Genomic DNA, 12,964 nt, shown 5'->3' with positions numbered 1-12,964 from the left:
ATAAGAAAATTATATAAGATAAAATAAGACATTGTGGTAATAAAAATAATCTTAATGCAAGTGGAAAGCAAGATTATTCGGAGTGTCTATTACTAAGTGCAAATTTACACTAACTCCACCCACCAGTGTCACACAAGGTTAAAAACGACATGTTTGATTCAACGGCTTCAGTGGTGTAGGCAGTAGCGTGTAAAGGTTCAGTCACACTGCACTTTTCGTTCCATTGACTTCAATTCAATCGCATGTGGATGCGTCAGACCGGAAACACAAGCTTGTGAGAAAAGTTTTGCATTTCACTACATTCCAAAGTTCAAGTTTGGTGAACTCTGACCTGTGTATTCACATCACGTGAAGATGTGCGACCAGTAGAAGATCGGTTCGTCACGTCATGACCTCTTGGCTGAATTAAAAGAATGATATTTTTGCAGTAAAGTCGAGTAGGTTGTATATTTTTACATTTTTAATGTATTACTGTGTTATATGTTGAATTCATGTTTATGAAAGAAGACGCTGTAGACCGTGATGTCATATCATGACTGTTGCAGCATCCAATGAAATTTCGCACATTCAAATTCTAGTGTGACCGCGGCTTAAGGCGGGTAAGAGCTAACATGTGACGGGATTGACCCAGGTTCGAGTCCGCCTTTTGCCGAGCTCGCTCTTCTCCCTTTTCCCATTACATGTCACATCAGAAAGGCATTTATTTTCAATAAAAATGAAAATGTTCTGAAAGTGGAAGTAAAGTGCCTAACGAGTGTTTAATAATGATAAAAGTATTTATAATTTTCATTACACAGTTATAATCAATTTATAATAATCATTTACACAGTTATTGCATCCTGTTAATGTACAATACTGAGGGGCAAATAGTATGTATCTGTCAGTATAAAGTATAAATAGCATCTAATTACTATTTACACTTATTGCAAAGAACTGCTACTTTTTCATGATAAACAGAATATATCACTATTTTTATTAAGTGTAAATAGCATCTATTGCTAAGAAAGTATAAAAAAAGAAATATGCACTTAAAGTATTATTATTATTTGGGCTTTTTTTGCCCGTGGGATAACTTACCATGAAAATTAATATTAGTTTAATAACTGTTCTGCCAGTTTTCACCTCTGATATTATAACATTGATAAGAATTAAACTTGTATTGACTCAGAAGTATGCGGACGTCTTTTGTTGGGTGCTGTTGCCATGGTGAATCGTAATATCGGAGCTCCGTTGATCATGGCTTTTCTTAGTCGTGGTGCACGCGCTTAACTCAGAGTCATCTTACTCAGAGTTGATTGAACTAACTCAGTTCAGCTGTTCTGAAACCAAAACCTCAGAGTTTCCCATCCAAGGGTAAGTCAACTCAGAGTTCAAGTTTTAACTCAGACTTGGTTGCACCTCCTTATTGAAATGGGCTCCAGGACTACAAGTGTGCTTAACACCCAAATAACAATATACACTAGACCAGAGGTACATAATCTGGTTCCTGGTGATCTACCTACCTGCAGAGTTCAGATCCAACCCTGATGTAACACACCTGTCTGTAATTATAAAGTGTTCCTGAAGGTCTTAATTAGCTGGTTCAGCTGTATCTGTATCAGGGTTGGAGCTGAACTTCAGGAAGGCAGATCTCCAACAGGATTGGGCACTATTGCACTAGACATAGATACATTTACCTGTATGCGTGTACACATGTACATGGGTGGGGTAAATTCACAGTATGCCCACCACCTACTACACCACTAAATAATGTGTAAATAAAAGAAACAAAACTGTTCAACTAACAAATAGATTATCACATTATTACCATTATCAATGATAAATTATAATATAATTTTTGTACAGTGCAGTAGTATTATTGCAATAGTATTATATTTCTTTATTGAATTGCTTACAATACAAAGTAATAAAATAATAATAATAATTGTTTTTGTATAGTCAGTTTGAATGGTGGAAAAACAGATTTTCCTTCTTTTTTGTCTTTAGCTGATCACATGCCTGCATCATATTGGTGAGAACATGAAATCTAAAATTGAATGGCCCACTAACAATTTACATTTAAATGCCTTAGTCAAAACATAAAATGTATTGATTTGTTTCTGAAACTTTTTGCAATGTTATATTTGCAGTCCTGTAGAAGAGGTGCTGCAGGACCCTCAGCATCCCATATCCCGTGTCTCTGCTGCTGTATCACAAATCCTAGGGAGAAAATTGTAAGAATGAAGCACACTAACATGAACACTTGTTGTTGTAGATTATCTGGCTGTATGGTGTCAGAGGAAGGTTGTGCTGCTCTGGCATCAGCTCTGAGTTCAAACCCTTCACACCTGAGAGAGCTGGACCTGAGCTACAATCACCCAGGAGAATCAGGAAAGAAGCTGCTCTCTGATACACTCAAACATCTGGACAAACTCAAGTATGTTGAACATTAACAATCATCATGTCGCTGTGTGTTGTCAAGAGAAGTTTTATTGGTTCTCACAAAAAAGATTGCTCAAAAAGCCCAACTTATATTTATAACAATTGAAGTCACCATTGTGGTGAACAGTGTTTGCTGTTGTTGGGCTCTTGACCCTTGACTTTTCAATGTCACTTTGTCTTTTGCTGATTGTGTGTTTTTAAAGCACATTTGTTAAGAATAGCCAAAAGAAAATGCAGTCAAGTGATGTTGGTTATGTGCTGACAGTGACACAATCAACATCGAGTGGCCAGATTCACTGATCTCATCCACAATCTAGTTTATATGAAAAATTAAGTTAAAATTTTTGATAGACGTGGTTTTACAGCATGATATCCAGCAATACTGTGATAATCAGTTGTTCTAAAAACACATTGTGCACAAAACATTTTGAACTACTCTAAGGTTCAGACACACACAGACATCAAGTATCAGCATATGAATCTCAATGATGGTGACATTAAAAGTTTCATGTCGCTGTGCATGCTGGGTACCAGCACAGGACAAAACTCACCCATGACTCCCAGCATGCATTGCAGCATGAATAAATTGTTGTGATTCATATGCTGATTCTTGATGTCTGTGTGTGTTTGGCTGACACCTTGTTTCAAATCTTTTTTTTGTGAACAGTGTGTTTGAACATTCTTCATAATTGACTGGCGGAATCACAATTGTGGTAATGTGAAGTTAACTGTCAATAACCCACATCACAATCACATTTTTATTTCTTGGCTTTCTTGTTTTTGCTTTAGCAAACATGTCTTATAAACACATTACAGCAGCCAAAAAAAAAAACAACTAATACTAAGAAATCAAGGGTCAGTAGCCCAACTAAAGCAAACACTGTTCACCATAACGGTCACCAAACATTTTCAATAAAAAAATCAACATCTAAATCTCTGTTATTTCTCACTCTGTAGACATCTGACTGAAATAAAGTGGGGGTTTGTTTCCCAGAGCCAACTATGGTCGCAAGTTCTGTCGTTACCAATAGAGCTCAGTGGAACTTGCCACCACAGTTTTCTAAAAATGCTTTTGGGAAACGCATCCCTGGTTAGTAATAAGTAAAGCTGGTAATGCTGCTTGTGGTGTTCACTGTTCACTAATGCTTAATTAATTACTTAATCACTTAATTATCTCATTAACGGCAACACTGCTTCAGTGGTACTTTTACTCTGTGTAGTGTGGACACTACAGGGTTTTGCTGTGGGGTTAAAAGGGTAGGATGAAAGGGTGTAAGACACATCAGTGAAATGTATTTTAACAGTAATAAACTGTAAATTAAGTTTAAATCAAGCAATAAACTAAAAAACGGCAGTACTTTGCAGGTAAAGCTGCTGCCAGTTAATTACTGCAAATTTACACAAAGTTTTACAGTGTTTTACAATAGATGACTGTAGTCAGAAATGTACTGTGAAATCAATGCATGCTGGGTCACTTTCTTACCATTGACTGTGAACAGCAGAAAGATGCAAACATCACAGTAATTTACTGCTCTTGTTTTACTGTTAATTCACATTATAAATTTGTCTTTAACCATGTCACTGTAAGATATGTAATGGTTTACTACTGTAATTGTTTTGAAGTCACCATAATGTTAACAGCAGAGCTGTAAAGAGTACCTGAAAACCATACTTGAGTAAAAGTACAGATAACTTACAGCGAAAATTACTCCGTTACAAGTTACAAGTAACCAATTTTAATACGACTTGAGTAAAAGTCTTAGGCCCGGTTTCACAGACAAGGCTTAGGCTCAGCCAGGATTAGGCCTTAGTTCAATTAGGATATTTAAGTATCTTTTATAAACGTACACTTGAAAAAAACATTACAGGTGTCAAGTCTCAGTTAAGCTCAAGTGCACAAAAAGGCCACAAGTAAACCAATATCCTTCAAAAATGTCTTGTCATTATAGTGGATAAATAAACTAATGTTAAGTAAAATGAAATAGTCAAAGTCTACTTTCACTGGATGTGCTGGTTTCAGCCTCATCAGTCATGACCTCGTCTCCTAAATCAAACACCTGTGATTCAGCAACTACCTGCTAATGCACTTGCATTCATGCAAAGTAGCCTTGCTGACAAGTTTGGGTGAGTAAAGGCAAAACGCACAAGATATAGTACATTCAGTGCCCTTAGATGCCAATATCGCTTTTTTATAGCAGAAACAAACTGCTGCAGAAAAAGGTGCCGTGCAAAATGTAGTGTGTAATTGACCATTACAGGTCTACAGGTCTCACACGCACAGAACTGACCACAAGCGCGAGTTATGTTCTGCATGCGCACGCAATTCTAAAACACGCACGAGCTGAAATCTTACTCACACGAGTCAGTTTTGACAGGGGGCGGTGTCCAATGCTATTGGCTGCTGGCCTTCTCTGAAAATCTTATTTCGATTGGCTGCTTGTATTACGTTAACGATGTCCTCCTGTTGTGATTGGCTGTTGTTAGCCCTCTTCGAACAAAGATCGTCAAAACGGGTTGTGTTGGAAATGGGTTTTCTTTCTAAATCCGTACGTAGCTGCTGTGTTGGGAATCGGATGGCAGGCAGTAAAGTTTTCTTAGTGAAGTTCATACGTCTGAGTAGCGGTAAGATTTTTTGTGAATTGGAGCAGCCCTACGGAAGACCTCAGACCATTCATTATTATTAAAATGCTGTATTACGTTAAGGGATGTGTTTTCTTTTTAATTTCATATGTCTTCATAGCTGTAAGATTCTTTGTGCATTGGAGCAGCAGGTTTCCATCAAGACAAACATGCTTAGTTTCATAAATATATGATGCAAATTATAAACGGTTAGCTATTTCAAATGAAAGATGAAGGTTGATATTAATGTTGTACACTAGAGGGAGCCACAGGATAAGGAATATTTTCTAAATGTTTTTCCTATCAGTTCCCATCCATTTGAATGGAAATCATCTAGTTCATTTGTATAACTATGGTGTACTGACAGTATAGTTTTAGAGTAGAAATATGTGAAAGGCTTATAGATTAAATGTTTATTTAACTTTTATAGACCCATAACATTTTTTTCAAATTGCCAGACATGATTATGATCCATTTAAAATGAAGATATAATTTTATTTGCCTTTTGAAGAAAATTAAAAATTAAGATTTCTAAAAAGACACACTTACAGACTGTTGTGGTGTGAATGAAAAAAAAGAAACATACAGACAGCACATTCTCAGATAACCTGAAACCAGTTTAGAAGTTTCTGTTTTTTTTCTAACTCTCTTAAGTTATATGACAGTTTGTTCTGTGTAGTATTTCTGCATTCCAGTATTATAATTTCTACAAAAATATGACATGATTTATTTATTAGAGTGTTGGTCATGGGTCATGGTGCTTAGGCTCCGATGATTGCTGCTTGCGGCTATTTAGAAAATGCTTTATGTGCATGATCTGAACGAGATACAGCATGAAACGCCAATATTTTATGATTAGGCCTACACATCATTTAATATTGAAGAAAATATTGAATGTTTAACGAATGCCCAATATCAAACCCAACTTGCATAGTTTTCCCTTGTACGCCTCAGTGTTATTTCCATCAAAAATATACTGCGAACTTGGTTTATCAATTAAATAAAACTGGCAAAATCTGTTTGCAGATGAACTTTCCACATAACCACAGAGTGAGTGACTGGCAAGATCGTCTGCTGTCAACAGACACAGAGTCCCATAAAGTGATTGACATTCATCACATATTTTAACCTCTGTATACCATTCTGCTCAGTTTCTTTGATATCTGTTTCCAAAATGTTGTCAAAACCATAAATATCTTTTACAATATAGTTAAATAAAAGACATTGATATTGGAAAGTACAGAGTTGTTCTCTGATGGCACATTTCGTAATGCAAAATAAACTACCGTTTACTACTAAACGGGGAACTGCGGCTTTTCTGGACAAAAAGTGCAATAAAGTTTACGTTTCTCAACCGATTTCAGCAGTTTATGATCTGCATGGAGTACGAAAAAGGTTTTTGTCTCCAATTACTCAGAATCTCGCTAGTTTGAACTTGAAAATTATTCATTGTCATAAGGAACTGTGAAAACTCAAGCTTCTCAAGCATAGATTTGGTTTATTTTTCAAGGTTAATAATTGAGGAGACGTTCCTAATGTAATATAATTTAATGTACATGAAATGTGCACATTGATTTTAATTGTGGAAATGGCTTTTTCTGTCTTCAACAACAGCATTTTAGCTTTTCCTCTCGTGCCTTTAGCTTTTCCTCTTGAATCACATCACAGGACGTCACAGGACAATTTTAAATGAATGTGAAGATAATTTGCATCTCAAAACCTTATTAATCTGAAGCATTTATCTTAAGGTCCTTTTCATTTTTATAATTTATTTCTATAGGTGTTGCCTCCTAACCTTGTTTGCAGTTTAACACACAAACGTTTGCTTTATTATTCATAACACAACAATAAATGTCTTTATAGACATTTTATATTATAGTAAATAAAAAAATGTCTCCATTTTAAATGGACAGCATTATATTTAACTGTTTCTGGCAACTTTATTGGGGTCTAAGGAAAGTTGAACATTTAATTATCTATAAGCATTTCACAGATTTACTGTCAGTACACCATAGTTAATGTACTAAATGCATTTATTTCCATTCAAATGGACTGAAACAAGCTAGAAAAGGATTGGGCTTAAAAGATTCATTATCCTGTGGCTCCCTCTAGTGGACAACATTAATAGAGGCAGCTTGTACTTATAAGACAATCCTTAATAGATCCAGTAAAACATTTTTTAGTACACTTGCAGTACAATATAAATTGTATGAAATATAAGTGTAATATAAGGTCAGATGTAATAGTTCAATATACAGTATGTGGCATACTGTGGTTTTATTTTATATCTGCTTTAATCTATAGCATATTATTATTATTATTATTATTATTATAAATAGCCTAAAATTTCAATTGAGTATAAATACAGTAAAATATAGTATAGTGTATTAGTAATATAATAACTATGAATAAAATAGCAGATAGTATATCATAAATTGTAAAATTCTATAGTCAATAAAATAAAAATAGCAAATAAAATAGTGAGTAGTGAATAGTACAATCATATAATAATATAAGTTGTATAATAATGTCATAATAAGCAGATAGGCGGACGAGGTCTCTTGGAAAAGCAGAGATCAGTCCACTGACAGGCTTTCTTCAGCCTTCCCTGAGGTTTGTGTTGTCCTGATTCACTGGATAAACTGGGGTAAAAATATAAATGAGCCACGATTAGATGACAGCCAATCAAATCACCTGCTCTTAGATGAGTCGGTTTAGGTCAATCTGTACTTCTGACAGCCTGATCTGTCAAAGTCCTCTGGCTTCATTGCACGGAAGACTCACTTACGATTTAGATTAGTTAATAATATAAAGTATAATATAATCTCAGACTTCATAAGAATCATGTAAACTTTACATTATTTCTTATAAATTCTCAGTTTTCATAGATAACTAGCGTTGTCGCTAGCTTTTAATAGTCTGACTTTGGTGGTCAACTAGCTCTCAAAATAATTTTATAATGACCAAATACAACCAGAAACAGCTGAATCCAGACCCTTTGGCTTCACTTTTCAGGATGTGTGCGGCACACTTGGGTTTAATGAAGCACAGGCGCCACCTACAGGCCTATTATGTGAAGTGTAGGCTGACAACAACACACAAAATGGTGACGTGAAAGGACTTTATTATATTACCGTTTTTGATAATCGTAGGCTATCTATCTATCTATCTATCTATATATATATATATATATATATATATATGTATATATATAGTTGTAGCAACTCATAATGTAATAACAGCACATAATAATAAGTATTAAGTAATAAGTATTACATTATTATTGTAATAAAATGTTCATAATGTAATTAAATTTCTCAAAACGTAATAAAATCTTGAGCACTCGTATTCCTTTGCAGTAAATTTTAAAAATCTAAATCCAGTCTTAACCTGCCAAAAAAAATTAAAAAAAATCCACCAGATTACTGATACCACTACTATAATTATAATATTATTATTATTATTATTATTATTATTATTATTACTACTACTACTTCTTATACTTCTACTTCTTGGTATACATACTGTTAAATGACAAACAGTGTTAAATACCAACACTGAGTAAAAATGTCTAAAACCCACCACAGTATCAGTATATCAATGAGGTGTGTGTGTCTCTCTCTCTCTCTCTGTGTGTGTGTGTGTGTGTGTGTGTCTCTCTCTCTCTGTGTGTGTGCGTGTGTGTGTGTGCGTGTGTGCGTGTGTTGAATTTCACAGGTAGTTTAAGACTGGATTTAGATTTTTAAAAATGTACTCTAAGGGAATACTAATGTTTTTTTATGTTTTAAAAGCTATTACAATTATGAAAATATGACATGTTTTTGGTGAATTCATAATGTAATAAATTTCTCATAACATAAAAATTATTACATTATGAGCTCAAGATTTTATTACATTTTCAGAAAATTATTTTCAGCATCATTCCTTTAGTCTTCAGTGTCACATGATCCTTCAGAAATCATTCTGAAATTATAATTTATTATCAATGTTGGAAACAGTTGTGCTGCTTCATATTTTTTTGGAGCCTGTGATACTTTTTCAGGATTCATTGATGAATAAAAACTTAAAAAGAAAAGCAGTTATTCAAAATAGAAATTCTTTTATAAGTCTTTACCATCACTTTTATCAATTTAGCACATTCTCGCTGAATAAACATATTCATTTATTTCAAAAAAAGAAAGAAAATTACTTTTGAAAAAAAGTTTTGAATGGTAGTGTATGTTGTTATATTGTAAAGATTTCTATTTTAAATAAATGCTGTTCCTTTTTTATTATTAATCAAAGAATCCTGAAAAAAATGATCAAAGGTTATAAGTATATTAAAATAGAAAACCATTATTTTAAATTGTAGTAATATTTCACAATATTACTGTTTTTTTTCTCTATTTTGATCAAATAAATGCAGGCTTGATGAGCAGAAGAGACTTCTTTCAAAAACATTAAGAATAGTAATGTGTCCAAACTTTTGACCGGTACCGGACTTCCGGACTTTTCACCTTCACTATATATGTATATATTTGGCGAACAGTGACTTTTTTTAACCGGGTATGCTGTCGTGTCAAAACTGCCCGGTGCAGATATGTACATTGGATTTGTTTATTATAAGTTGACGCTCGCGTTCACTCTACACAGAGTGTTCGATACTCAGTTGCTCACTCTCTTGACACATAACAACACGGTAGAAAGTGTTTCTAATATGTTGGAGCTTTTATTGAAAGTGTCCTATATTTACCTGTAGAGACATGCCTTCATAATCACCTGTAAGAGCTGATGGTGTTGTTTAGGGTTTGCAAAATATGCTGTAATTTTGTGATTCCTCTAGGTGGCGCTAGTGCAGCACAAACTACATAAGTCACCTTTAAACGGTACGGTGCGTCGGCTTAGTAAAAGTCTCATATCTAAATCGGAGACACAAATAAACAGTAAGACGGCTGTCAGTTTAACTGTAAACCATTTCCATCTGCGTCTGAGCCGACTTCAGAGACACTTTCACTTCACACTGGTGCCTGCAGAAATGAAACAGCGGAAGCATCAGAAAATGTTATTAAAGCGAACACAGTGACAAAACAGAGCGGCACCAACTCCAACAAGTGAGAGACAGCAGAGTTCACAGCATTCACGCCGCTGACACTTCTCCCAGACGCCCCGGGAGGAAGAAGATGAATGAGGAGAGATACATGTGACTGCAAGAGAGCCAATCATGTTCTGGTGCTGAAATATGGCTTATTCATGATGTTATACAGTTGCTAGGGTGCTCTAAATGGTTGCTAGGGTGTGGCTAGGAAGTTGGCAGGCAAGATCTAGGGTATTCTGTGTGGTTACTAGGCAGTTACTAGGGTGTTCTGAGTTCTTGCTAGGGAATTGCTAGATGGTTGCTAAGGTATTCTGGGTAGTTGTTAGGAAGTTCTTGTCGGTTACTAGGGTGTACTGGGTGGTTGCTAAGGCATTGCTAGGCGGTTGCTAGGGTTTCCTGGATGGTTGCTAGAGTGTTGCTAGGCGGTTGTTAGGGTGATTTTAGTGGTTTCTAGGGTGTAGCTAGGTGGTTGCTAGGGTGTTCTGGGCGGTTGCTATGAAGTTGCTCGGTCACTGCTAAGGTATTCTGGGTGGTTGCTAAGGCATTACTAGGCAGTTGCTAAGGTGTTCTTGGTGGTTGCTAGGGCTTTGCTAGGCGGTTTCTAGGGTGTTGTGTGGTTGTTAGGTCATTGCAAGTTGGTTGCTAGGATGTTGCTAGGTCATTGCAAGGTGGTTGCTAGGGCAAGGCTAGGTGGTTGCTAGAATGTTCTGAGTGGTTGCTATGGAATTGCTAGGCAGTTGCTAGGGTATATTGGGTGGTTGCTAGACAGTTGCTATGGTGTTCTGGCTGGTTGCTAGGCCATTGGTAGGTGGTTTGCCAGGTGTTCCAGGTGGTTGCTAGGGTGTTACTTTGCGGTTGCTAAGGTATTTTAGGTGGTTACTAGGAGTTCCTATGCATTTGCTAGGGGGATCTGAATGGTTGCTATGGTGACCGAAGGGTTAAACTTACAGACTGAATCAATGAGAATCTGTGATGATCTTTATTGATCCTCCTAAAAAATAATAATGTGAGATTCAGAGATGATAATAGTGAGGAAAACACCACTAATAATAATAATAATAATAATAATTGTGTGTGTGTGTGTGTGTGTGTGTTTCTAGTGTGGATCACGGAGGAGAGTTCAGGATTACAGCAGGACCACAAAAGTGTAAGTCATCAATCACACAGTTTGAGTGTTTGTTGTTGTAAATGTTGTTGTTGTAAATGTTGTTCTTGTGTTCAGACGCCTGTGATCTCACACTGGATCCAAACACAGCACACCCTGAACTCGTTCTGTCTGAGGAGAACAGGAAGGTGACGAATGTGGGACAGAATCAGTCGTATCCTGATCATCCAGAGAGATTTGATGGGTGTCTTCAGGTTCTGTGTGGAGAGACTCTGACTGGATGCTGTTACTGGGAGGCTGAATGGAGTGGAGATGAAGCTGAAATATCAGTGGCTTATAAAGGAATCAAGAGGAAAGGAAGAGGGAGTGACTGTGTGTTTGGACTGAATGAGAAGTCCTGGAGTCTGATCTGCTCTGATCGCAGATTCACTGTCCGTCACAATAAGAAGGAAACTGTCGTATCTTCTGCTCGTTCAGTCAGTAAGAGAGCAGGAGTGTTTGTGGACGTGTCGGCCGGCACTCTGTCCTTCTACAGCGTCTCTGACACACACACACTCACACACTTACACACATTCAACACTACATTCACTGATGAACCCCTCTGTGCTGGATTTAGTGTTTATGATTATAACTCTTCAGTGTCTCTGTGTCACAATAAACAACACACACTGGCTGACACACACACACACACACACACACTTGATCATTTCTTTCAAAATATGACTTTTAATTTTGATGTTTGTTCCCACTGTGGGGGTATAAATTAATAAAAAACTGAGTTCTTGTTTGGCACAATATTTTAAACTATTTAAAAACATTTTATTCACTAACAACATACAATAAACATCCTTCTAACCCATTCGGATAAACAATATTTATGAATTCATTTATAATGCAAACTCATATAAGTTCATTCAGCACAGGTAAATTTCATATTAGCAGTAAAAAGGGCAAGACCATAAAGAGAAATCAGATTTTCTAATTATGACACAAATAATACAATTTCATGATTTTTATTTATTTTTTTTAAATATGACTTGTATGTTTTATTGTAATGTTTGTGTCTCCAGGATAGTCGCCCGTTTGACTGTATAAATGAATTGAAGAAATAATTCTTGTTTGGCGATGCAAATTGGCTTTAAGTTTAAGACATTTATTCTCTCATAACTTAAACTAAACATTCTTTGTAAAATTCTGTTGAATAATAAATATAATGCCTATTTATGAATATATTAGTCTACTGTATCATATTTAATATCGTACACAATCTCCTTCATTCCTTCTGTCCTCTGATTGATAATTCAGACTTTTTTTATCAAGTAAAGTCTCTTTTGCTCATTCATTTTAATGATTTTTATAATATAAGTAAATGTAAGATGAACATTTACTGGACTGAAGCAGCTCGATTATTCATTTTCATACACCATTTTTTAATGTAAAAAATGAAAACTTCTTTTTACATTTTTTCATGTTAATATAAATGTCATATATAAACTATTGGGGAACATTTATTCATCCATCTCTCAATTATCATTGATTTGAAAAAAAAAACTGCATCTATGAGCCATACAGGCCTGATGCTCAACAAAAAACACATGCATATATACAGAATATAACAGAAATTGTAACATGTAAGTCTCCTCCAAATATTGTAAATATGTGAAATATATCAAGTTTTATCAGAAGGTGAGTAGATTTCCCACTACAGGTGGTCATGTTGTTTTTAAATGCTGCCCGTGAGCTGA

General features: G+C 35.5%; 2 protein-coding genes across 28 annotated transcripts in view; one reads left to right on the top strand and one right to left on the bottom strand.

Moving 5' to 3' along the window:
• radil2a (Ras association and DIL domains 2a) overlaps positions 1–12,964 on the bottom strand; it is a 206,282-nt gene that overhangs the window by 51,869 nt on the left and 141,449 nt on the right. The window lies entirely within an intron of this gene.
• LOC127509550 (NACHT, LRR and PYD domains-containing protein 12-like) overlaps positions 1–12,964 on the top strand; it is a 238,303-nt gene that overhangs the window by 124,738 nt on the left and 100,601 nt on the right. For 12 of the 23 annotated variants that reach the window (XM_051888366.1, XM_051888364.1, XM_051888365.1 and 9 more), the window contains one exon: positions 2,255–2,416. The exons of 1 other annotated variant lie outside the window; for it this stretch is intronic. In XM_051888366.1, coding sequence (XP_051744326.1) covers positions 2,255–2,416 — 162 coding nt within the window. Of the gene's footprint in view, positions 1–2,254; positions 2,417–11,214; positions 11,262–11,336; positions 12,450–12,964 lie in introns of those variants that run through there. 10 more of the 23 variants (XM_051888370.1, XM_051888369.1, XM_051888368.1 and 7 more) reach the window with 10 other exon arrangements.

The sequence above is a fragment of the Ctenopharyngodon idella genome, chromosome 3 (assembly GCF_019924925.1).
Source record: "Ctenopharyngodon idella isolate HZGC_01 chromosome 3, HZGC01, whole genome shotgun sequence".
NCBI lineage: Eukaryota > Metazoa > Chordata > Actinopteri > Cypriniformes > Xenocyprididae > Ctenopharyngodon > Ctenopharyngodon idella.
This window is presented reverse-complemented; position numbering and strand designations above follow the sequence as displayed.